At 33.6% G+C, this 25995-nt stretch overlaps 4 protein-coding genes across 7 annotated transcripts; 3 read left to right on the forward strand and 1 right to left on the reverse strand.

The window, feature by feature from the left end:
* Positions 1-3053: 3053 nt before the first annotated feature.
* LOC129321875 (uncharacterized) lies at positions 3054-7217 on the forward strand. 3 transcript variants are annotated; one of them, XM_054967811.1, is made up of 5 exons: positions 3054-3592; positions 3690-3948; positions 4032-4128; positions 4221-4348; positions 4435-7217. In XM_054967811.1, exons 2-5 carry the CDS (start codon positions 3897-3899, stop codon positions 4551-4553), a joined length of 396 nt encoding a protein of 131 aa, XP_054823786.1. In that variant the 5' UTR covers positions 3054-3592; positions 3690-3896; the 3' UTR covers positions 4554-7217. The 3 variants fall into 3 exon arrangements, 1 of the variants encoding a protein (XP_054823786.1); XR_008596133.1 differs by having other exon boundaries at positions 4032-6846; positions 6946-7217; XR_008596132.1 differs by having other exon boundaries at positions 3690-6846; positions 6946-7217.
* A 22-nt stretch (positions 7218-7239) lies between these two features.
* On the forward strand, positions 7240-9816 carry LOC129321874 (uncharacterized). 2 transcript variants are annotated; one of them, XM_054967810.1, is made up of 6 exons: positions 7240-7427; positions 7520-7644; positions 7734-7818; positions 8307-8442; positions 9227-9268; positions 9345-9816. In XM_054967810.1, exons 1-6 carry the CDS (start codon positions 7282-7284, stop codon positions 9432-9434), a joined length of 624 nt encoding a protein of 207 aa, XP_054823785.1. In that variant the 5' UTR covers positions 7240-7281; the 3' UTR covers positions 9435-9816. The 2 variants fall into 2 exon arrangements, with proteins under 2 accessions (XP_054823785.1, XP_054823784.1); XM_054967809.1 differs by lacking the exons at positions 9227-9268; positions 9345-9816 and adding an exon at positions 8539-9217.
* Positions 9817-10761: 945 nt separating this feature from the next.
* LOC129322619 (uncharacterized) lies at positions 10762-16698 on the forward strand. Its single transcript, XM_054968906.1, has 4 exons — positions 10762-10936; positions 11040-11132; positions 11517-11600; positions 15902-16698. The coding sequence occupies exons 1-4, from the start codon at positions 10762-10764 to the stop codon at positions 16696-16698; spliced, it is 1149 nt and encodes a 382-aa protein (XP_054824881.1).
* A 4659-nt stretch (positions 16699-21357) lies between these two features.
* Positions 21358-24624, reverse strand: LOC129321854 (putative disease resistance protein RGA3). Its single transcript, XM_054967781.1, has 2 exons — positions 21665-24624; positions 21358-21535 (listed from the first exon to the last, which is right to left on the reverse strand). The coding sequence occupies exon 1, from the start codon at positions 24556-24558 to the stop codon at positions 23233-23235; it is 1326 nt and encodes a 441-aa protein (XP_054823756.1). The 5' UTR covers positions 24559-24624; the 3' UTR covers positions 21358-21535; positions 21665-23232.
* Between the last annotated feature and the right edge of the window lie 1371 nt (positions 24625-25995).

Below are 25995 nucleotides of genomic sequence, written 5' to 3' on the forward strand. Positions count from 1 at the left end.
ATATAAGGCCAAATTCAGGGTTAGTTAATAGCTAAAATTGAGATTTCACTCAACACTGCCCAAATATAAAGATATCAAGCTTTAGAAAAATATGAGCAAGTGAGAAAAAAATTCAACTACCACAAAAATGATATTGGTAATCAAAATGATCAAATTAAAGTACAAAACAAGGGGAAAAGTTAAACTAAAAAAAAAAAGGCAAACACTAATCTTCCTAATTCAACTAGTTAACACAATTGACTTCCCAACAACGATACCAAAATTTTAACACTACTGTCAAATAACACCAAAATTAATAAAATTAAATTTTACAGTAAAGCGCAATCTAGATCATTTTCCTAAGAGTCTATAAATTAATTATTTAAATTAGAATTATAAAAGATAAATAGTGGGTGAATTTTTTATGATGAAATTAATTTTTTAAAAAACTAAATTAAAATTAAATAAATAAAGGAAAGTCAACTAAGAAAATTATCAAGAACAAATAACACAATTAATCGCAACCTAATTACTAAACTTAATTTTCCTTATCCACAAAATAAATTAATTTTATTTAAATTTATTATTTTAGATTTATTATATATTTTCCAAATTATTATTCAATAATTAAATAAAAAATTAAGTTATAGATTGAAATCTTACTTAATCCACAATCTAACAGCTGTTTCTATATTAATCATATTAGAAACAAAATGAATAATCATCCAAGCCAGGCCAAATCACTTATGTTACTATATCAATCGATTATAACGAGCAAAATCTCAAATAAAATTTATAATTCAAAAATCATGCAATAAAATTATTCTAATCAATAATAGTAATTAAATCATAAAATTTAAATATAAAAAGAAGAAAAGTAAATTGAAATAAATTAAAATAAATCTTTCCTAAATATTAAATACTCTAATTTAAATTTAAGATTATAATTTATAATTGATCACATTAAAAATTTAACTCTTCATATAATTAAAATTGAACTACACTACATATTAAAATGAGAAACCATCGCCCAAGAAATTGAAAGAAAAGACGAATAGCGCTCGCCACAGCTCCTTCGTTCCTTCTCATCTCAATTCTGCCACCACTCAATTTCTTTTCCTCCCGTCCTTTAATATATATATATATATATATATATATATAAACATGCGTCACCTCAAAGGAACAAAACCTAATAATTTAATGAAAATGACAAAACTATTTAAATAACCCCAAATAAAAACTACACTAAAAAACTCAAAATAATTATAAACAAAATTTTAAAGATTTAATTCTTGACTTTACTTCGAGTATGCCTATATTCTTTTATCCAAAATAATCTCCATTAATATTATTCAAATTAAATCTAGAAGAGCTACACAAATAAAATAAAATTAAATAACAATTATACAAAAATATTAAAGACATCATTTATATTTTAAAATAAAAAATTTATATAGTTAAAATTTAAAAGTTGAAGATTAGCTAATAAAATCAAATAATATCCAATTAAACTCAACTAATATCAAAAAAATATTTAAAAGTCTAAATTAAAAAGATAAAAATATATAAAATTGCCATTTATCACCTTTTGTTTTAAGAGGGAACAAGTTATATAGAATATAATCAAGCAATAAATTCTTATTGAAAATATGCAATGAATATGCTTAACAGGAAAAATACTGATTATAAGACGATCTTAAGAAGGTAGGGCTGTTTTTCTTTCAACAAATGTATCTACAGCAGCCAATAGGAGTCGGTCCAAGTGATAAGCGACTCAGTTTCACTTAAATAAGGTCTCAGGTTCAAGCCTTGTGTGTGTAAAAAATTCCCGCTGGGAGACTGACCCACCAAAGCTAGGTGTGCAGGCAACAAAAAAAAAGCATCCGCAGTAGCTATAAGCTTTTGAAATCTAATATCTTATACAAAACCCGTCTTTTAAAGCTGTTCAAATTCCATCGGCTCCTCTCTCATTAGCTTATCCTGAATGAACAGGACCAATTACGATGAATAGTGATGGCTTGGCATTTGGCTAACAAAACTTGGGCGCACATTATTTAAGTTTCCCTCCCATCACTCAGACCCCTTCATTCCCGCTTCTTCGGATTCCTTTTGAGTTTTGAATATCTTTCAATAAATACCTACAGCACATCATTATTCATCGTAGTGCATATGGAGCTGTCCTACTTTTAAAGTTGTCCTACTTTTGTTTGGCATAAGCTTCATTACTCACAATCTATATGCTCATTCCATGGTTGATCCAGCACGACCTTCTTTTGTATCTGGTCGAAGGCAGTTGTCTTTCATGAGGCAACGATCCGAATGAACTGAGTATCCTCGTGAAGCCATATTCTCTTTGATATTCTGCCATTGTTTAGTTACTTTGAGATTTCTCTTTTACTTCTTATTCACTAGGTGGTTATTCACTCTATATGCCCTCATGTTCTATCATATGTTGTCTTCTGCAGGCTGTTGATGGACACCTTTATCAGAGGGCCAAGGATGTTATAAACCAGCTTATGTATTCATTTTGGGCATGGAAGGCAGAATTTTATTTTATTTCAATGTAACCATAATCAATTGTAGTTATACTGGCAACTTTATTTTAGTATTTATTTTTTGTTTTATGTAGTAGTATTTTTAATGGAGTGAAATTGTTAGTTTAGCTCATGTAAGAAGTGAGTTAAATATTTGTGTCAGTTCAATATTTGTCTCATGATTATGGCACTAATAATGTGAAATATTTTAAATATTTGTGTCAAGTTAAAGGTGTTTCCTTTTTGTTGCGGATAGGTAGATTTATACTGGGTCTTCTATCATGATTAGTCTTTGTCATCACATTACCTTTTTTTATTAGAGTCAAGTCATTGGGTCCTACATAGAAGAGAATTCAATTGAATTGGAATGTAATCTTCCATCCGCATGCATTTTTTGTCTCGATGCAAGTGATGGCATTAACAGCACGTTTGGATTTCAACATTTCCTTTTTCAATGGGCATCAGTAATGTCATGGAAGACTTTCCTTCTAAAGTCTATGTGTGAGCTCCTTTTGGTTTTCTGCCATCGTGTCTGTCTGTCTGCTGCTGCATTTCTACTGTTCATTTGTAATTAAAGCCTGACATTTTATTTAACTCTCAACCTTTCATTTCACACATCACTGACACTTTCGTCCATTGAAGCCATATCTTTTCATTAATGAATATTTTTCGTCAACTTTTTTGGTAATTTCTGGAATGTAGGTTATTAATGTAGTTGCTCCATCTGCCTTCGACAACACATATATCACCGCCCTCCGTCATGTGCCAGAAAGGATTTCATAGAGGTAGGACAGCATAATCATCTGTTCTGTGCAAATTCGACCAGTGAGAAATAGATTTCTCCAGTCAATCTTGTCCAGATGCCTTCAATATCAGATCGTGTTACTCTTTTCACTGAGGCCTCCATGGCATCAACTGGATTCCTTTGTCTAAACAAACTCCAGCCTGAAGTTGATGGTTGTTGGATATGCGTCCGGGTTGTTCGTGTCTTCCTCTACACTTATAACATTTCTGGCCATACTTGGTATGGTTCACTGCAGAAGATTAGATCTTTCGACTTTGTCATAGTCGACCATCGAGTAAGGGCTTCCTTATTCTGCACTTTTATTTTTCATCGCATGGTCAGTTCTCTTTTTATGCCCATTTAGTGTAACGTTGATGTTTTATCTCTGATAGGGAGCAAGGATGCGCACAACTCTAACAACTGAACGCCTTATCGATAGGTGGTCGTCTGTCATTAAAGAAGGGCATTGTTATATGATGACAAACGTTCAGGCCGTTCTTTAGGGCGACGAGTTCCATGCAAAATTGCAAGTCCGCTTTTCATCCAAGACAGAAATTGAAGAGTGCTATCTGCCCCTTCTCAGGGTTTGCTTTCAATTCATGAACATAGCTTCTTTGAAACTAAGCCTCGTGCTTGAAAGGCAATGCTTTGGTAGAGTCCGTACCCTCTGTATGTTTATTTTTTCAGTACTGTAATTGAATATCCCATTGTGTTGATCTTTTCTTTACTCCCAGATGTGTACGGCAAGGTTGTAGAGATATCTGACTTGACCAATGTTTGGCTTGGTGGAGATCTTACTAATCATTTGTCCATCGTCATTGAAAGCGTAGAGTATTGGCAACCTCTGGAGAATTTTTTGCATGATAGTCTCTATTATGTGCACACTTTTTATTTCATGAATAACCCCTTCTGTTTATGTCTAGGCTTGAGAAGATAACATGTCTTTTGTATGGGAAAGCTATAGTGTTGGCAGCAAGAGACTATATCAACTATACTGGGGTTATTGATTTAGTTGTCATTATCTTATATGTTGTTGAGGATCTTTGTGCAGGTTATGTTACATCATATCCATATAGTGTTATATAAGATTTAAGTGTTGGGTTTTGTCTAAGTTTTCTTTTTCATGTTATGTTATAGGTATCCCCATTGTCACCAATTTCTCCACTGCCATGACAATCATTTTTGACCTCGACATGTCTGAATTTGGTCAATTAAAGCGAAACCTCCTCTCCACTGCTTTGAGCACTACTAATTGAGTTGACGCATGTGTTAATGTATTTGCTATGTGCTAGACCCAAGTTTCTCATCTCATTTAGTGCTGTTTGACTCTTTAATCCATAGTTTGATCTGATGTGTTTTATTTTACATGTGATGGCTAATGGCTTGTAACTTTACACCCACACTTTAATGGGGGTGTATAGTATAATCTCTGTGTTATTAGGATGATGCCTAATTTTGAAGCTGTTCTCCTTTAATGTTATTCTAATATGACTTCAGTGTCATATCCTTTTTTTTCCATGCATTACACTTTTCGTCGATTCCTCTAAATTTTCTTGCATTTTATTTCATAGATTTGAAGACTATTAGTTACACCATGCCAGACTTTTTTGACATCTACATGTGGAGTAGTAAATTATTTCTAATGTGAAAAGCGAACATGACTCGTAAACTCAATAGTCTCAGGAATGTCAAATATTCCTATCCATCAAAGTTAGAGCAATACGGTGTTTGAAGGATAGAACAAATAATGTTCTATGTTATTTGATCTTTGTCTTTAGACCCAAAATGGACCATAATCGATAGTCAGACCCAAAATGCTCATATTATCAGTGTTTAACATCCCATGACTGAAACCAACCCCCTCCTACCTTGCAATCAAGGAAGCAGTATGCTGAGCAACCTCCACAGCCTATGCTGATATAAAGTTCCATTAAAAAAAAGTTATAATCACTAATGAGCATTTATTTGAAAGACAAAAGAACTCAAACAAAAACAAAAACAAAAGCTAGGTAGAACAATCACTGTTCATAAGAATATATTCTAATATCCAAAGAGTGTATATGCAACTTCTTTAACTCACATATTACACAATAATATGACTGTTATCTTGGAGGGGCAATATAACTGAAGTTGAAGAAAATGAATTAAGCTCTAAAACAGATAATACAAACCCCTCACAGTTTGTTGCTGTGCAAATTTGCATGCCCTTAAGTCTAATTACAGAGTATGCCTATCACTAGATATTGAATATCATGCGGGGAGAGAGTAAACAAGAAAGAAAAGCACACACTCAACCATAAAATCTCTACATAATTACTTATGATTGCCACAACATCACATAAGCTGATCTTTCAAATGCAGTTTGAAAAACCTCAAGTTAAAATTTTTTTTCATATTGTCTTTGTTCATGTCACCACATGGTAGTTACAATGATATTTTTCTCTAGGTTTATTTGTCATCACGAAATCATTAACTCATCTTCATAAGCACAGCATTTGAGTTAATGTTAGAGCATCCCTACTCTATACAAATCTATCTCTTCTTTTATTGTTACAAAATTCTTTTCCCAATTGCATTAAACACTTCGGTAAATTGACCAATCCTTACCAGGTAGGCACCAAAAGTATAATCTGTGATAGAAGTTATTAAATGCTTCAATAATACCTAATAGTACTTCAGTGTCCTCCTAATAATGTGAAACATGTTAGATGCAAGAGTGGAAGAGGAGGCAAATGATAATTTTACAGCTTGATCAGCATTAAACAGCGTCGCCTCGCCGTTTCTTTACTGTCATAGCGCCTCCAATGTATAGACAAGCAGCTAATTGCTGTAAAATCTGCTTCATCAATGGGTGGCAAAAGGGATATTTTTATGTCAGCAATAAGGCCATCCCATTTCATATTTTCTCCACGTGCATTTAAGTCATTCTTGAGTGCCATATAAATGAAGCCTGTTTAGTTGCTGACATTTGTCAGTTTTGTCCATTAATAAGAAGCTGTAAGACGGTGATTTGTCAGTATGCAGGTGGTTTAAAGTTGGTGCCAAATTTGGCGCCCACTTTTCCCTCCCCCACCAATTGTGATAATTTTTATTTGGATGATGTCATCACCATTTAATAATGTGTTCTTACTGTATATTCAATAGAATTAGACTATAAATTAGATATTAGTCTTGCATATTTTATTAATACACACGTTATCTAACATTTATTTCTTATAAAAACTTAGGATCATTATGTTCAAACACATTACGAAAGCAAACGAATCAATCCATCATGTATGTTATAAATAAGGACATCTATTGAAAACATTTCACTCATCTAATGACTTTTTTTCCTTCACTTCAACTGCATTACATGTTATCCTGATTCTCTTAGCTTCTACATCCCAATATCTATTAAGAACGATGGACTATGAACTAATCAAAGATATTGACTACACGAAGGAGGCATCAGCTATTGTTGTTCATGTTCTTAGTAAGTGGACTCAACTTCACCGTGATCCTCCCCATGACTCGGTGTCAATTGTAATGATATTAATGGATGAAGAGGTATGTTATTGATTATATCTCGTGCCTCATGGAGCATTTATCTTCTGTAATTATTGCTGATGTCTCACGATCATGTCATATTGTGTTCTTCTTTCAAAGTCATCTATTATTGAAGCTGATATCGGCAACAAGGCCTTGCATGAGCAATTCAAGAATGAACTAGCTAAAGGAGGAGTTTATTTCATCGAGAACTTCACAGTCTCTCGTAACAAGTAGAATTATAGGCCAACAAAGCATCCATAGAAGCTAACTTTCCATGTTAATACATTCATTAAACCCTGTGATGCAGTAATACCACAAGACCACTTTGACATTGTCCCAATTGAGAGGCTCTTGGATGATTTAAATTGCAAAACACTTAAGACAAATGTTCTCATTGGCAAGTATCAATGACTAATCTCGCAATAGACCATCCTTGATATTTGTTACTCTTACATGTTGGTTTTCACTTTGCCAAGTCACTTTCTCATTGTACTTGTCTTAGATATCATTAGCTTCCTAAAATCCTTTGGATCACTTGAAGAATATCAGACACAAAGTGGACCGCAAAGTAGGCTTACCTTGACAATAGCAGACGAAGAGTAATCCCCTCAAAAAAAATTATGTTCTTTTTTGGTCATGCTGGTTTTTTTTTTACACCACGAGTTTGACCAGTCCTAGCTCTCTCATGCAGGGATAGGACTATTAATTGCTTGCTTTGGGGAGATGTAGTTGCTAATGCTTATTGGAGTAAGCAGGATGATATAGAGCCACCAATAATCATAGCCATTCAATTTGCACGAATAGATATCAAGGATGGTACGTGAAGTTCCTCATATATGGATTGCTATGTATATAATCCTTATCATCCAATAACTAATTATGGCAAATGTGATCATATTTTGTAGGTAACATCCAGATCAGCAACACATATAATGCCACTAAAGTCTCATATAATCCAGATATACCTCAAGCGAAACAATTGCTTGACAGGTAAGCGGTCATTTTTTGTGTATCTCATAGTTAGCATTCCTGAAGCAAATAGTCCTTTTTCTTGGGCATTCCTGCATGTAATATACCTTATTTGTTAATTGTTAATACAAGTTTCATTATTAATTCTTAATTATTTAAAATTTGTTGTATTTTTAAGATTTAACTTTTTCATTTTGTTAGTCCCTATAGAAATATTAATTTATTCATTCATTTGTCACTTTCAAATCTGTGTAGATAAATTAATAAAATTTAATATTTACTATTTAACTAATCTTTCACTACAATATTTTGACATTAAATATTAAATTATAATTTATTTAATAATAAATAATTTCATGAAAAAGTTAATAACTGTCCGAATTATGAAATTGCATTTACCAATTGTTACAAAAAAATTATATTTTTTAAATAAATTCTTTTACAGAATACTTTAATTTAATTCAGTTAGTAACTATTATTTTACATGTTGCGTTGACTAATATGTTCAGGCTGCATCGGACTCCCATCTCACATCCTCGGAGTTTTACCCAGATCATTGCACAGGACACAAGACTCTCCTCTGTTCGTTCAATAATAGATTTGGCAAAAAGAATTCATATATCAGAGATTATTCCTTCCCAACAAGTGTGAACTTCAATTACCAAATATTTATAATTGTCTATTTTGTTTTATTTGCCTATTATCTAATATTTGTCTACAACAACTATCACGCACTCACAGGAGATAGAATTTGGTACTAAGGGAACAATCTACAAGTTACAAACTGCCAATGGTTGGACATATGATGGTTGCAATTCGTGTAAAACTAAACCAAGAGTTCAAAATGGTCAACTTTATTACGGTGGATGTAAAACATATATAACTGAAATGGGTCCCAAGTAATTTAAAGCTCCTCCTCCATAGTATTCTCTTTATGCACATTACTATTACTAATCCACCATACTTTTCTCAGGTTTAGGGTTCACTACATTGTTGCTGATAACACGGGGGAGATATCTGTTGCTTTCTTTGATAGACACATGACAAAACTTTTAGACACAACTGCTTCAACCCTTAAAGATGTACTGAAACAAGTTCATGGAATATCGAAATGCTTATGCACCCTATCTTTAATACTTTAAAATTGTCATCTTGGCTTATTTTAAAGCTATTCATGACAGGATGATAGACCACAATCATTCCCCAGAGAACTACATAAATTGTTAGGAATGGAAATGCTGCTTAAACTAAAGCTAACAAAGTATAATATACAGTACAGGAACACAAGTCTCGAGGTCTCTCAATTTAGTCGAGATCAGGACGAATTGAAATCGTTTACTTATACAGATAAACAGTTCAGCGATCCATTTTATCAACTTCAGATGCAATCTTTCCTTATATCATTCCTGATTTTTTTTTTCATTGCCAGGTTTTAAAACATAGTGACATGAAGGAGGCTTCACAGACACAAGTAATTCCCTTGTACTTGCATGCATTATGAGTCTCCACTTGCAAACTATTAACCAATGCTTATTATAATTCTACAGTCATGTCAGGTGTCCGACACAGATGCCATGCAAACAACTCTAGATACTTGTCCATCCATGGGTGTCCAAGTAAGGCTTTACCTATCCTAGACCTTAATTCTGATGACTTACCAATTGCAAACCTGTTCAACACACCTGCTTCCAAGGGTAAAAAAAGGGATTCATGTAAGACTTCGACCAATGACGGAGAAGCTGTTGGCATATCAGACATGAAAACTCCAAAGCTCTTGACAACCAAACTTGCCAGAGTTATGAAAAAAGAGAAAGAGACGTAGATCGTTTGCAATTAACCAGTGTCATTATGTCTTGTGCATTTTCTGTTATGAGAATCATTGTTCAAGTTCTTCACAGAATATTATGTTATTGAGTTCTAGAATTCCATGCTTGTTTTTATGTCACTTGTTTGTCAATCATGTTCCTTTTCGAGGAGTTATGATCGTGCAATGACTTTGAAAGTTTCAGTTGCTATCTATTTCATAACCTTTTTGCTTGTATCAACAAAACTAAACTTCCGATGACATCGAGTACTTGTTTATAAATTTGACTTTTGTCTTTGTTACCAAAAGAGATTCAATTTATTTAGTTATTAATTAATAAATTCAAAAATTCATACACAAATGGTTTAACATCTTTTGTACTGACCTAAAAGTTATTAAATAGTCAATTTTTAACTTTCATTATTTATCATGTCAATGACATGATGATTTTGTTTACAATGTATGCTGTTATGCATTCAATTGTTTATTTCCTACATGTGATGAACAAATTTATTTCTTAATCAATTCATGACAACATTAATATATCATTCAAATTTTTTTCATAATTATTACATCAAATAATGCTTAAAGTGACATAACAAGTTAGATCTTGCAAACCATACAAGGATATATTTTTAACGATCAATTCATTAATGCAAATAATCTAAAATGTAGTTCCTCATTTAATATTCTTTATCATTTAACTAGAATTTTATCATCTAATTATTTTGTCTATGAATTAATAATTACATAATAATCACATTAAGAAGCCAAAGCTGACTTCTTCACAGGTACAAAATTAAACATCCATGCATAAATTATGATTTTCATTAATGGTATAATTTGCACTATAATGTGTAAATGACATGGAATGCAATTCATAGTAACTCTAATTTTGAAAGGTGGTGTTCTCTCCAAATATGACATATTTACATATTTTACAGCACATTTGTCAGGATCAATTATGTCATGATAGTGCCTGTCCCCCCTGCCTCAATGTCTAAAAATTGGTTCATGCCTTTTATCTTCCCCCCATGCAACTATTGCCATGTAAACTTTAACAATTATAAAAACATATAAACCCATTGTCCACATTGTCAATACCATCAGTCGCAACATTGAAGGTTCTCCTCCTATCATCCCCGTAAACTTCTTCCTCCATGTCTTCTACAGTCAAGAGCAAAAGGTTCTACCAATTGCAGCATCCCATAGAGTTATGCCTTGAACATTCAATTAGGAAAGCAGAACAATCATTGGTCCACGAGAAAAATATACAAGTTCAACCATCATCAATGCCTATGAGACGTCCATTGCAAGACATTACTAATCACCAAGGTATGCTTTCTTCACAAGAGAATCTATCAAACATCTACCTCTCTAATGACCAAGTTATCAATGTTTTCCCTAACAAATAACTTAATATCCCATGATTTGCAAGGACTCCACTATGAGATACCCATTAGGCCAATTAAAAGTGCAAGATTTCGGAAGCTATCAGAGCAATGTTCTTCGAACACTTGTGGAAGCCAAGGTCTTTTAATATGAGTTTACCTTTCCAAGGAAATGGCCATCTTTTTTGCTTTAGTACTAATTGTCTTTTCTATCTTTATTTTCAACCATCATGTTAGATACCATGACTAACCATACGCAACCGTCAGAAGCCATGCATTCCATGTTGCAAGTAAATAGACAGGAGGAACACCAAAAGAACCAGCAAAGATTCGTGCCAAGAATGTTACACGAAACCTCTATAGTGCATTTGAATTCAAAACAATACAAGGTATGCCATATTCCTACTGCTCCATCCCAGAAATACATGGGTCTCAATTGCTTCCCTAGAAAATATCTTTGATAATTAAGACATGCCCTTTATAACCAATATGTCTTTACTTTGGACTTGTATATTTGAAATCAGGTTCCACGTCATCTGAATTGGACAGTGAAGGAAATGGAAGTAACACAGACAATGAAGATAATACCAACATTCGCACTGATTCTGGTAAATTGACTAATAATAAATGGATCCCATTGATTTATCATAGCTGAACACACCTTGCCTTTTTTATATTTGTCTTCCTCATGGTTATTCCATCATTTAATATTATGTCCCAATGCTAATTCATCATTTGTTCCTAATATTTCTATCACGAAACCCACAGTTTTGGTTTGAAGGCCACCTTAATTCTTTCCGTTGTTGATAGAATGTTAATTTTTTGTTTAAATAATATAAATGCTTGTACATATGGGTTCTTTCTTTTGTTATTTTCTACTACATAGTCAACTAGAAGTAGGAAATTTTCAATGTTATCCTAACACTTTATTTTTCGTTTCTTATTATATTGTTTAATTTATAATTTGTTATCATATTGCTAAAAGTTAGAGCTGTCAATTACGGCAGAGCCTATCGAGTCGGCCCTTATAAGCTCAAAAATAACTAGGGCCAAGCCCCTGCTTTGGAAGGAAAAATGGTTATTCGAGCTTAAAAGAGCTAGCCCTTTTTAAGCCCTTTTACTTTTGTTTAAAAAAATTATATTATAAAAAATTAAAATATTAAATATATAACTAAAAGAAATAAATATATTAGACTGATTCGTCCCTCCTTCATTCATTCATTAAGATTTAGCTAATAATATTATCCAAGTCTAATTTTTATTGATATTAATTTTGATATTACTATTTGATATTAAACCTTCATGTTTAAGTTTTTTTTATTTATTATGGCATAAATTAATTTAAATTTATTTTATTAAACTTAATTTTATGTATAATAACTTTTTTTAGGATTATCAAAATATTTTTTTGAATTTTAAATTGGAACAAAGCTAAAAAAAAGGGTTGAGGCCTTGAGAGTCGGCCCTTCAGCCCTGAGGGCTAGGGCTAAGCCTTATAAAAGAAAACTTTGAAACATAATCAGGCTTATTAGGGCTGGCTCATTTAAGCCTTGGCCCTTTAAGGGCTGGCCTTTTAGGGTTGAACTGGCTCTAATTGATAGCTGTATTAAAAGTAACGATCAAAATTTTATTTGATTTACACTTTCTTTTATAGATTACATAAATGAGGGGGATGCAATTCATGAATGCATTTATTGTCATGGACTGCTATGGTTAAACGAAAGAGTCTGTAGACTCTCTTCTTCCAACCAACCTATTTTCTCTCTCTGTTGTTGTCATGGAAAAATTAAGCTACCACCTATCAAAGACCCTCCTCTTTTGTTTCATAGCTTGTATCTAGAAAAGAAGTCAAAATTGTCAAAGAACTTCCTTTCCAATATCAGGCAATACAATAATATGTTCTCTTTTACATCTATGGGGGGTAAAATACATTACTCAATCAACTCTGGCGGTGGTCCTTATGCATTCATCTTATCTGGCCAAAATTATCATCGTATCAGAAGTTTGCTACCGTCAGAAGGATCAACACCTGTGTACTCCCAGCTTTATATTTATGACAAAGAAATGAAATATCAAATCGTATATTAGCAGTGAGGTAAATTAATTTATATTTGTTATGCAAAATTGGCAAATGATTTCTTTTTCTACTTGAGTTGCCTCATAATCTAATATACACATTACCTAATGAACAGGCAACATGATGCATCGTCAGTTCTTGATCCTCTTATTGTCAATGAAATCAGAGCTTGCTTGGACCAAGTCAACCCCTATGCAAAGAAATATAGGTTGGCTTCTCAAATTTTGAGAACCAATCCACAGATTGATTTGAAATTATGCTTATTAAGAACTGGATCAACTGACAAGAGGACCTACAACTTACCGATCACATCAGAGGTTGCAGCACTAATTGTAGGTGATTTTGATAGCTCATTCTATAAAAGAGACATCATTGTTGAGAAAACCTCCGGCAAACTTAAATGAATTGATGAGCTTCACTATGCATACCTTCCTTTGCAATATCCATTGCTCTTTTTTGATAGCACTGGAGGATATGATTCTAAAGTTGAACACAACTATCAAGTAACAGAACCTCCCCAGAATATAAAAACATTGACCATCAGGGAGTATTTAACATACAAGTTGATGGATAGAACAGATGAGATATCATTGTTACTTCATGCAAAATGGCTCTTGCAATAATTTATTGTTGATGGGTATACTATGATGGAAGCACAATGTCTCGACTACATTAGAAACCATCAAACAGAATTAAGAGTTGATCTTTATCAAGGATTATCCAATGCAATTATGAGAGGAGAAAAAAATGCTTTGTCAACTGGGAAAAGGATCATACTGCCATCTTCTTTTACTAGTGGTGCAAGATACATGATACAAAATTTTCAAGATGCCATGGCCATATGTTGCTGGGCAGGCTATCCAGATATTTTTTTGACTTTCACATGTAATCCTGCATGGCCTGAAATTCAAAGATTCTGCTCCAGTAAGTCTTTAAATGCACCTAATAGACCAGATATTCTATGCCGTGTCTTTAAATTGAAGCTAAAAGCACTATTGAAAGTTGTAAAAGAAAAGCAAATCTTTAGCCCCATCCGTGCAGGTAACGATTCTGAACTTTCAAACTATTTCTATTTATCCCATCCAATTAATGTCTAGCAACCCTTTAGTGACATTATTGAAACTAATTTTTTCCATAAATCATTGCCTTTTTAATACGATCTTTAATCCTTACATAGAAATCTCATGAACTTGCAAAGATATACACAATTGAATTTTAGAAACGTGGATTGCCACATGCTCATATCCTATTATTTCTCGAACATCAATTCAAAATAACAACAACTGAAGATCTTAATGAAAAAATCTCTGCCGAGATCCCAGACAAAGATGAGTATCCTATATTATACGAATTGGTCAAGAATCACATGTTACATGGTCCTTGTGGACATGTAAATAGAAATTCACCTTGCATGAGCGAAGGAAAATGTAGTAAGTTTTTTCCTAAGAAATTTATTGACCATTCAATTATTGATGATAATGGCTTCCCAACTTATAGAAGATGGAATGATGGTCGAACAGTTGAGAAGAAAGGCAGTCAATTTGGATAATCGTTATGTTGTTCCCTACAATCCAACATTGTTAAAGTTATTCCAAGCGCATTTGAATGTTGAAAAAACCAACTAGTCAAGTTCGATCAAATATTTATTCAAATACATTAGCAAGGGTAGTGATCGAGTCATTGCAGGGATTTATGGCAATGATTAAAGGAATCCAGAAGCTTTATTTGATGAGATTAAACATTATTATGACTTCAGGTATATATCTTCTTGTGAAGCAGCTTGGCGAATTTTCTCATTTGAAATTCACCACCGCTTTCCTTCTGTTGAAAGATTAAGTTTCCACCTTCCAAATCAAAACTTAGTAATATACAAAGGGAAACAAAAGGTTAGCAACCTCTTGAACAAACCGAGAGTCAAGGAATCTCAGTTCTTAGCTGGATGAAATGCAATAAATTAGATACTCAGGCAAGAAAACTTACTTACATTGAATTCCCACACAAGTATGCCTTCAATCGCAAGAAGAAGGAATGGACTACAAGAAAAAGAGGTTTTGCTGTTGGCAGGATTACGTCAAGGGAATTATATTATCTTTGAGTTTTGCTAACAAAAGTTAAGGGTCCAATATCATTTGAGCAAATTAAGACCGTGGAAGATACTATGCATCCAACTTTTAAGGCTGCATGTTATATACTTGGCCTTCTAGACGATGATCAAGAGTATATTAATCCTATTATAGAAGCATCATTTTGGGCAAGTGGTCCATACCTACAAAAATTCTTTGTAAGCATGTTGTTATCTCATTGCATCTCTGATCATCAACATGTTTGGGAGAAGACATCAACATTCCTATCTACTGACTTATTTTATATTCCCCAAGCAAACCATACTTTACAAGGTTCGTAGAAAAATACTTGAAAACTTCTACAAATTACTTATCACAGGATTTTAATATCAAGTTTACATAACTTTTTACAGGTAACATTGTGTCACAATCTGATAAGGAAAAAGCTGCTTTGTTAGCAATTGATGACCTTCTTCATTAAAATGGGAAATCTTTATCTGAATTTCCTGGCTTACCTCTACTAGGTAGGACTATTGAAATTAACTTATTCAATCATCTTATAGCCCAAAAGCTTAATTTTGATAGAGGTACTTTACAAGAGCAAGCAAAAATTTAGTCTCTTCCTTAACTGATGAGCAACATTGCATTTTCCAAAAGATTATTAATGCAATTCAATCAAGAAAAGGTGGCTTCTTTTTCATATATGGCTATGGTGGAACAGGAAAAACATTTCTCTGGAACGCTTTGACTTCTGCATTACGCTCAATAGGTCAAATTGTCCTTGCTATTGCAACTAGCGGTATTGCAACCACATTATTGCCATCTGGAAGAACAGCACACTCCCGATTTGCAATCCCTATTGAAATCAATGAAGATTCAATGTGTAATATCAAGCAAAACTCTCCTCTTGTTGAACTTTTATTTAGGACTTCATTAATTATATGGGACGAAGCACCAATGATTAAGCATCATTGTGTTGAAGCATTTGACAGATCGATCAGGGATATCATGCATACAGATGTTGCCTTTAGAGGGAAAGTTATTGTCATGGGTGGTGACTTTAGACAGATCTTACCAGTGATCACTAAGGGAACAAGAGCATATATTATTAATGCCTCAATCAATTCATCTTACTTATGGAATTATTGCCAAGTTTTCACCTTGACTAGAAATATACGACTTTCCTCATCATCTTCAACCTATACTGAGGATACAATTATAACATTTTCCAAATGGCTACTAGATATTGGAGATGGGAAGTTAGGATTACCACATGATGGCATTGCAGAAATTGACATCTTGCCCAATTTGCTGATCCGAGACTTTACAAATCCATTAAAAGCAATTGTTGAAAACACATATCCTGATCTTATGCATAATCATGCTGACTCAAAGTACTTTACAGATAGAGCAATTCTTATACCGATACTAGATGTCATTAATGAAATCAATGACTACATGTGCTCCTTATTACCAGGCAAGGCGACTACTTATCTGAGCTCTGACTCAATCCCAAAAGCAGCCCACAACAATGATTCATTGGATCCAATCTATACCACTTGTTAATATTGAAAATATTGAAAATAGGGACACCTGTTATGTTGATTAGAAATATAGACCAAGCTTCTGGACTGTGCAACGATACACAACTTCGCATTTCACACTTGGGCAAACATTTCATCAAGGCAACTATACTTAAAGGATCATCTTCTAATGATGAAGTGTTACTGCATAGAATGGACATGAATCCATCTGAGACCACATTGCCGTTTACTATGCAAAGAAGGCAATTTCCTGTTATCCTTTCATTTGCAATGACAATAAATAAAAGTCAAAGTCAATCTTTGGAGAATGTTGGAATATACCTTCCGAGACCAATTTTTACTCATGGCCAACTCTATGTTGCTCTTTCACGAGTCAAATCAATTGCAGGCTTAAAAATGCTCATTCTTGACTCTAACAAGAAACCGAAAACAACAACGACCAATGTCATTTATAGGGAGGTCTTCCAAAACATTAATTAATGTGAAACAACTTTTGTCCTCATCATTGTATTTAAGCATGACAAGCCAAGGCCTAATGCCTTGCAAAATGTAACTCACACACAATTTTACCTGCCTTTATGCATTTTGGTTAAAGTTAATACTAATTTCATATTACTATTAAGTAATCCTTTATTGCTTATGCAACTATTAACCCTTCCCATTATTATTTTGGAAAAATATTCCAGTTTCTTGTATTTCATTCATTATTACTACTCTTGCAAAAATCATTTCAACCTAAGAGATATATTAATCATTTTAACTTAACGAAAGTAATATTTACTCACAAAAGATTAATGTAAATAATTGCAAGTCATATGAACATAATTACGTTACGAATATTTCCTTACAATAAAGTTACAAAAATAATTGTCCACCATTTGCAGATTTGCAATTACATAAATACCATTAAATAAAATTGCACTTCAATGGAATGCCAAAATATGTAACAAATATTAGAATATATAATATAGATATTTTTCAAATAAATTAATTCTAACGACTCTTTCCCCCATTGCCATTGAACCTCCCATACCTTTACATCAAATAACAATAACATTCAAGGTTTTTTAGTCATCAATTAATATTTTATAAATTCTCATAGATTATTTTTTATTAATATTTATATTTTTTTCTCCAACATCAACATTTATATTTAGTTTAAATTTTGCCCCTTGTAATTAATTTTTTTGAGTCCACCATTACAAATATCTTTATTAATATTTATAATTTTTTTCACTTCAAATTAACGAGCAATATCTTTAGTTCAATCAAAATTAATGCATGTCAAGAACAAATCGAAGTGCGTGTTGTACTTTAAGTATTGACAAAACAAGAGCTTATAGGAATGAAATCATGTTACGCTAAGTAATATTATCATAAAGGTCAACAACCTTATATGTTACAAACATATCTACATAGGTAATAGGCACACAAATCTTTGTATGGCAAAATCATCCAGAAGACCACTATGTGATACAAAAAAAATATGCACTATCAATTTTGATGAGAAAGTTATCACTTTGGGAAGCAAGCAAACTCGATTCAAGCTTAAACAGAACCTACATAGCTAACGTTTGCGTCACCAGTCAGCATCATAAACGATTAATACTTCCACTTGTGTATAAAAATTACATGACACTTAACAATACAAACGTAAGGAAAGAAATTTGGATAACTATCACCCAGCGTTAATAAATGTAACGTACATACATCGAATCAAACTATGTAACCTTCATTTATTGCGGTTCAGGAAAAACTTTGCGACAGACTATTCAGGCCAAGCGATCCAAACAAGCGGCGATGCAGGGCACTACTTTACTGGCATTGATGGTGCATGCAGGAGTAGTCCAGAAACTGACACTCGCCCTAAACAGTCACACCACTGCATGACAGCATCACATTTCAAGTATCCAACTTATATTACCAACAAACATGCTTACATGTCATGGAGTTTGCTATAAATAGCACAACCATCCTAATATATCATCACTAATCAAACTACTGAGAAAAGAAAGAAACCTCTGCAAAAATTCTTTTCGATGGCTTTGATGGGATTTACTCCACTAAACGAGCTGCATGTCGGTGTCGACGGGGGATGCATCTGCGTTAGGGTCCTACAATAGTTCAATCACACTTACACCCATGCCGGACATACGTGGTATGGCACATTCCGCAAGCAAAAGTCTTTTGACTTCATTGTCATCAAACACCATGTAAGAATGATCTTCTCATGGACTACAACGTAAAAAAATTAAACTCAACATACACTACTCTGAATTTAAAATGCTACTCGTCAGTATAACGATATCCTTTTTCGGTTACCTTCACTCTGTTTTACATGTCATTAAACAGGGGGCAAGGATGAGAGTTGTTATTACTGCTAAGCGACTTATCGATAGGTTCATGAACCTTATCAAAGAAGGAAAGTGTTACATTATCACCAACTACCAATGTACATATTGGGGTGATGAAATCCACCAAAAGCACCAACTGCGATTTGGCCCAAAAACAGACATGGAGGAATGTCATCTACCACTTCCAAGGATTTCATTCCACTTCATGACCATTTCTGAAACGTACCTTAGAGCTGGAAAAGCAAGCTTTTGGTTAAGTTCATGTCCTTTATTCTAAAGTTTTCATTTTTATGAAGATGAGGTAAAAAATATCATTACCTCATTTGACGTCATCCTACTTTCATACAGATGTGTACGGCATTGTCGTCCAAGTAAGTCCAATGAATTATGTATGGATCGAGGGTGACCTGATTGAAGAACTACCTATCATGATACAAAGTGCTCAGTAAGGCTTTTACTTACAAGAACATTTGCCACCATAACTAAACTTCAATATACAAGCATGTTACCTTCTTTTCCATGCAGGCAAGAAAGATCAATTGTTTCTTATATGGCGAGACTGCTCTATTGGCCCAGCAAGATTTTAATCGTTTGAAGAACCCCAAGGACTGTGTGGTTCTTATCATGTTTGTGATGGAAGGGCTTTGTTCAAGTTTAACGCATAATTTCAAAGATTCAATAATAACAATGCAACTTTACAATAACACATTCATCAATATTTTACTTCCACGATGCAGGTATTTCCATCATTACGAATTTCTCCAAGGCCACAACAGTTGTCTTTGATCCAATGATGCCTGAGTTCATGGAGTACAAGAGAACTCTCCTAGCACCGTCAACCTCAACGACTTGAATGCAAGTCTAAGACCATATCTTTTGGAAAGTTTCAGCATTTCTATCTATATAATGCTGAATATATTATCTTCTATGCTTATAAATGACATGTACTATATAACTGTGAACTACCTACTTTTATCGCCGACTACATAGGGTCCTCACATCATCCTCTATAACAAATATGAATGATATTATTAGCATATTACATTAACCGTCTCTTTCATTTTTTTACTGCATCACCTGGGATCAACCCTCCTAAAAGCTTTATTAATTGCACATGCATGTGGAAAGCCAAAACAAAGTCACACAAATAATAAAAATAAAATATTTTAAGTATACCCATGTTAACGTTTGCACTATTACGTTCAATGTAATGTTCTTACAGAATATCTAGCATGCCTTCAAAGAACAGATCCAACCTACCCAATGTCGATACTATAGCAGTATACTACGCTAGACATTAATTACTTCCATTTTGAGCCAAACACCTAATGAATTCACGAGTCATCATGCAACAAGCGGCCAAGCAATAAATGAATCTGTCCACTCAAACCACTCGACAAGTCAATCACTTAGGTAACCAAAACAATGACCCCCCACGTATGAATAGGACAAAAATGGATTATTACTTACATCCTCTAACTCAAAAGAACCTATCATAACATCCTTAGACACGTTCCCTAGACCATGACAAAGAGCCCAACAATCAAGGGCTGACAAAAAATGTCAATGACGTCCAGACAAAGCAGCTCAAATGGCCCAAGTATAGCCCAACCCCATAACTAAGATCAGAATCCCCAAATTGCAAAGGAATATGGACAAGTCTTTTTTTTAAAAAAAATTGAATAGGCCTTACATCATCAGTAAAAGTCAACACAATGCGTCCCCATCGTATACCAACTCATCCCAACTTAACCATCACCATAACTAATAGAGAATATCACAAAGAATCATTTTAACAATATCATATTAATTAAAAGATAGGTACACAGGACCTCACCATTTTTTCACCCAACTGTGCAACGCACGGGTGGATTGCTAGTTGTATTCTAGATTCCACCACCCCCACCCCCACCCCCACCCCCCCTAATAACATACTCACATCCATAATGATATTTGCACATACAACCTTGTAAATTATAATCTAAATTATATTGTCATATTTTTATAATAACTTCAACAGGAAATTTCGACCCCTCTGTTCCAGAGACTACTAACCGATCCCAACTTTAGTATGAAGTGTGTTAATTTCAGTTAATTTCTTCAAGTGCTTATTCATTGAACTAAGATATCTTCATGCAATTGTCAAGCTATTATAATAGTTTAGGAATTGTTTCCAATATTTTCAAATGCAGACTTTCAAATTTTAAATGCTTACACAGCTACGGATTTACACCAAGAAAAACTATATGCCAAAACATTAAAAATGCTATGGATATAGTGAATGCAAAATAACACTGCACCACCAACAAAATCAGTAGTCTTAAATCTTCCAATAATATGATCTATATCCAGTTCAAGCCTCCAAATTACAAATAAACTCACTTAAGATTCCTGGTTTCTGCATCACATCGAACTCTTGACTGGATGGGTGAGAGACAAACATACTCTGACCATCAAACCAAAACGTTGAATGGCACAAATAGACCAACTTGGATCCATCTACAGCTGCATATCAAGAAGATAACAATGTTAGCCCTTTCAAATTAAGTTACTAAATTTGTGTAACACTCGTTGGCTCAAGAATCATGTATCCAATGAATTAATTTGCAATTTTAACTGTAATCAATATCATACCTTTAGCTCAACCCTTCCATTCATCTGTGTAGCTTCAAAAATAAAAGAGCATTCAATTGGCAGGTAGTTATCCTTCAGGAATTTGACCATCAACTTCAACGTAGGAGATTGAATTTATCATGTTCTCATCAGGACGCAAGACGTCACACTGTGTAATAATTAAGAAATTCAAGGATTCTGGTACTTCTCCATTTGGCGAGAATTGAACTTGTCGACAACGACTAGTTTCCAATTTTTCAAGAGAAGTGAGACATCCGAGGGAAGGAAGGAACTGTAAGATCGGACAATGTCTAATTGAAGATGACAAAGTTTAGGCATGTTACCAATTTGAAAATCTGTCCAGTCTCGAAGCTTAGGCATATTGTTGAGTTTTAGTTTCAGTAAAGAAGGAAAAGACATGCCACGACCTGTAAAGTTTTCATCTATAGAGTCCAAGTCAGGCATGTTATGAATGTAAAGAGAATTGAGCATTGGAAGTTGACCAAGAGACGGAAGAGCTACGCATTTGTAGCAGTTATGCAAGTAAACGCTTTGTAGCATGCAAAGTGACTGACTTGTGAGCCAATCTGGGAATGTAGCACCACTATAACCTGATACAGTTAGCTCCTTGATCAGATTATGAGGCCGCAAACCTCCTAAGACTTCTGGTGCTGTGAGGTGATATTCAACCTCCCATTCTAACTTTAAGTTGTCCAGATATGCTTTCTGATCTAACTTGGCTGCGGCAGCTTCTTCATTATTTGTAACATTTTCAAGATTGGTGATGCAAATGGCTCCCCGAAGGCAATTCATATCTTTAAGCTCCTCAATTTGTTGTCCCTTCTCTTTGGCCACAAGAAATGCAGATAAAGTTTCAAGATTTGTCAACCTTCCAAATTGTGCTGGCATAGAGTTTATTTGCCTCTGTATATCCAACTCAAGGTGTCGAAGATTCGTCAAGTTCTTCATATCTTTAGGCAAATGACGAAACTGCAGGCAATTGTTTAGCTTAATGGTTTCCAACCCTCGTAGCTTTGTGATTGATTCTGGCAAGCTTTCAATGTTTGTGTTCGAGACATCAAGATGACGAAGGTGCCTCAACTTATCAATTGTACTAGGCAGTTCCGTAATGTTAGTACGACTTAAATCTAGTACTCTGATATAAGGCATCTTGTGGAAAATTTCAGGAGGGATTTGGTGAACTTTATCTGCACCTTGAGACAACAAAATGAACGTTCGCAAGTGGCTACATCTGTGAAAAACCTTCCAAGCCGCTGATGGTTGAATATCTTTACAGAGCAAGGTTGAGTACCGGGTGAGTTTTAAGATTTTGTGGTGGACGTGGAATGTTATCTTCCAATCTGAAACATAACCCATCAGAAACAAATTCAGCAACGCCATGAATGAGATCATGCATTTTGTATGTCTGATGATTGCCTTGACCCTCACGTGAAACTTGGAAAAGGCAGCTCGACAACAAAAGATCAAAGTAATCTTTGCCAATATCTTCTGGTCTTCTCAATGCTCTTTTTTCAATAAACCCTTCTCCAATCCATAATTGGACCAATTCATCCCTTTTGAACTCATAATCAGGAGGAAAAATTGAGCAATATGAAAAACCTTTTCAAGGAGTAAGGTAAATGATCATAGCTCATTTTCAATGCAAGAAGAAGCTCATTTGCACCATGCCCTAGGTCCCATAATTTACTTGCTAATACAGCTTGCCATCCCTCCTTGTCAAATTTAGTACGCAGAATATTTCCAATAACTCTTGCAGCTAATGGCAACCCCTTACATTTTTGTGCAATTTTTAAACCGATTTTCTCATATTCTTGGTGCTCGTCTTCTTTTATACAAGAGAATGCTTTTTGTTTGATCAGACTCCAACATTCTTCAACAGATAAAGTCTTCACATGATAGGCTGGGATTGTGGAAACAATTCTAGAAACAATCATGCTTCTTGTAGTTACTAAGATTTTGCTTCCTTTAGCATTGGCTTTGAGAGGCAATAATAGCCTATCCCAATCTCTTCCATTTTCATTCCACATGCCATCCAACACAATCAGAAACTTGACTTCGGAAAGTGCAGTTTGAAGTCTAGTTTGAGTAGCGTTCAAATTCAAGACCTGAAGCATTGTTGCCTCTGGTTCAATAGACTCCAAAATTAAATGTGTGATCTTTTCCACAGTATCTTCCTTAGAAACAGACACCCAGATGCGTGAAAATTGCCTCATCACATCATCATCATTGAAGAGAAGTTGGGCAAGTGTGGTTTTACCAACCCCAGCCATGCCCACGATTGAAATAACAGAAATATCACAAGTTGTTGTTTCCCCTAGCGACAACAGTCCCTTAATCTCATTCAGAGCTGTCTGCCTTCCTATCACAAATGATTTATTCACTAATGAGCTAGTCTGCACATCTCCGATAAAGTTAGGCTGCTGGATGTTGACTAAATCAGTCATAAAGAGACCATCCATCTCCCTTGCCATGCCTTCTAGCCTCTCTCGAATATTAGCCATCTTACGAGGAATCCCTACTTTCAATTCAGGAAAGACTAGATTGATTACCTCATCCTTTTGGGTCCGCTCCTCCCCGTCAGTGTTGGAGTTAAGCTTCATAAGCCCAAGGTCAATCTCATCTAGTAAGTCATCGGCATCATGTATAACATTCTGAAGGTCGCGAAGCCAAAGCTGAACGGCCCTCTGGCTGCTATGGCACCACAGTTGCTGCTTGATTGCGACACAGTCCACGAGAGCTTCAACCTTGAGGACTGCTCTTTTCAGCTTCTTGAATTCTTCTTCGGCATCTAAGATGAGAGCAATTTCATTCTGAGCAAAAGTCAGAAATTTTTCAAGAAAAACTTGAAATGTTGCTGGTACAAAACCAGATTCGCTTATTGGGTTAGAACCCATTTTGAAGCTTAGGATTCAAATGTTCTAGTGAATAGGGAAACAGTCTTGGCTTGATGAGTAGAGACGATTCCCTCATGGAAAACTGGATGTTAATAAGTACATTATTAATTGCTTCCAGAGCATTCTCATTTTTTACCCCTGGTCATATCATATCATTTTTCTTGCCGACAAATTTCCCACGACCATAAAAAGTACTTAAACTTTAACTCGAACTGTCATAATCATACATTTTTAGATAACTAGATTCATGGCCCGATGTACGAAAATAGTTTAGTTTTTGAAAATAAAAATAAATATAAATATTAAAAATTATTTTTATATAAACATGAATATTTACTCTATTTAAATATAAAATATTTTTAATTAAATCTCACATTTAATAAAATAATATTTATTTTTAAATAAATCTCATTTTTTCATATTTATCTCATTTAATAGAGTATTTCACTCTAAAATAAATATAAAGTGATTTATTTAATAGGATAATTTTTTAAAAAAGGTAATAATTACATTTTAAAAGATTAAAATGTCTTATATTTTTAATATCCAACCTTTTAAAAAATACCTTTTATTTTTTAATGAAGGGAGTATATAAAAAAAAAAAATTTATACATCTAACACCTATTATTTTACCAAAAATCTTACATTTGCCATCAATTTTTAGTATAAAATCCTACATGAACTCTCAAAATATAAAAGGCTTATTATTTTTTACACCTTATTTAAATTTTTAAAATATATAAATGTAGACCCCACTCATATTTTTAATGGGGAGTCTTATATACTACTTTTTTAAATAACACTTCTTCAATTTTTTAAAAATCAAGTTTATTAAAATACTCCCTCTGTTCGAAAATAAGGCATTTTTAATTAAATTTTACCCTCAATAAATAATTATTTACTTTTTAATTAACCCTATCTTTTGATATTTATCCCTATTAAACACCCTACAATAAACATAAAGTCATTATCAATAGGAACACTTTTAAAAAAAGATAATGAGTACATCTCAAAAAAACTAAAAATACTTACATTTTTGAACGGAGAAAGTATTATATTCTCTCTATTAACCTTAGAGCCTCAATTCATATCGAATTTAAAATATCTGAACATATACAAAATTTATAGTTGAGCATGATTCTTAATACATTTAGCTTTTGAGTTTATTTAAACTGGTCTAACTATTCCAAATTATTAAACATTATTTTATTTTATTTTTCTCTTTATTGAGTCCATACATGCCTTTGAATATTTTTTTGACCAATTTATATATTTAATTTTTTAAAAAGTTACAAAATAAATACCTTTAAATAATAAAAAATTAATTTTTTGGTAATTTAAATAATTTTTAGACAGTATTTATATTTAAATAGGGGTATTTTAATTCAATATATGTAACTTAATAGTTAACTAATGATTAAATAGATGAAAATAAAA

This window comes from Prosopis cineraria, unplaced genomic scaffold, assembly GCF_029017545.1.
Source record: "Prosopis cineraria cultivar Desert tree isolate PC_DT_omini unplaced genomic scaffold, ASM2901754v1 PC10, whole genome shotgun sequence".
In the NCBI taxonomy this organism is placed as follows: domain Eukaryota; kingdom Viridiplantae; phylum Streptophyta; class Magnoliopsida; order Fabales; family Fabaceae; genus Prosopis; species Prosopis cineraria.

Excerpts from the sequence above, each read along its gene's own strand:
- LOC129322619 (XM_054968906.1), top strand. The coding sequence starts at position 10,762 with ATGTCTTCTACAGTCAAGAGCAAAAGGTTCTACCAATTGCAGCATCCC. Across the intron at positions 10,937-11,039 it reads AGACATTACTAATCACCAAG|GACTCCACTATGAGATACCC; the intron begins GTATGCTTTCTT and ends ATGATTTGCAAG. Across the intron at positions 11,601-15,901 it reads CAACATTCGCACTGATTCTG|GTCAAATTGTCCTTGCTATT; the intron begins GTAAATTGACTA and ends TACGCTCAATAG.
- LOC129321854 (XM_054967781.1), bottom strand. The coding sequence starts at position 24,558 with ATGGGTTCTAACCCAATAAGCGAATCTGGTTTTGTACCAGCAACATTT.
- LOC129321874 (XM_054967809.1), top strand. The coding sequence starts at position 7,282 with ATGTTGGTTTTCACTTTGCCAAGTCACTTTCTCATTGTACTTGTCTTA. Across the intron at positions 7,645-7,733 it reads ACGAATAGATATCAAGGATG|GTAACATCCAGATCAGCAAC; the intron begins GTACGTGAAGTT and ends CATATTTTGTAG. Across the intron at positions 7,819-8,306 it reads GCGAAACAATTGCTTGACAG|GCTGCATCGGACTCCCATCT; the intron begins GTAAGCGGTCAT and ends TAATATGTTCAG.
- LOC129321875 (XM_054967811.1), top strand. The coding sequence starts at position 3,897 with ATGAACATAGCTTCTTTGAAACTAAGCCTCGTGCTTGAAAGGCAATGC. Across the intron at positions 4,129-4,220 it reads ATCGTCATTGAAAGCGTAGA|GCTTGAGAAGATAACATGTC; the intron begins GTATTGGCAACC and ends GTTTATGTCTAG. Across the intron at positions 4,349-4,434 it reads TGTTGAGGATCTTTGTGCAG|GTATCCCCATTGTCACCAAT; the intron begins GTTATGTTACAT and ends GTTATGTTATAG.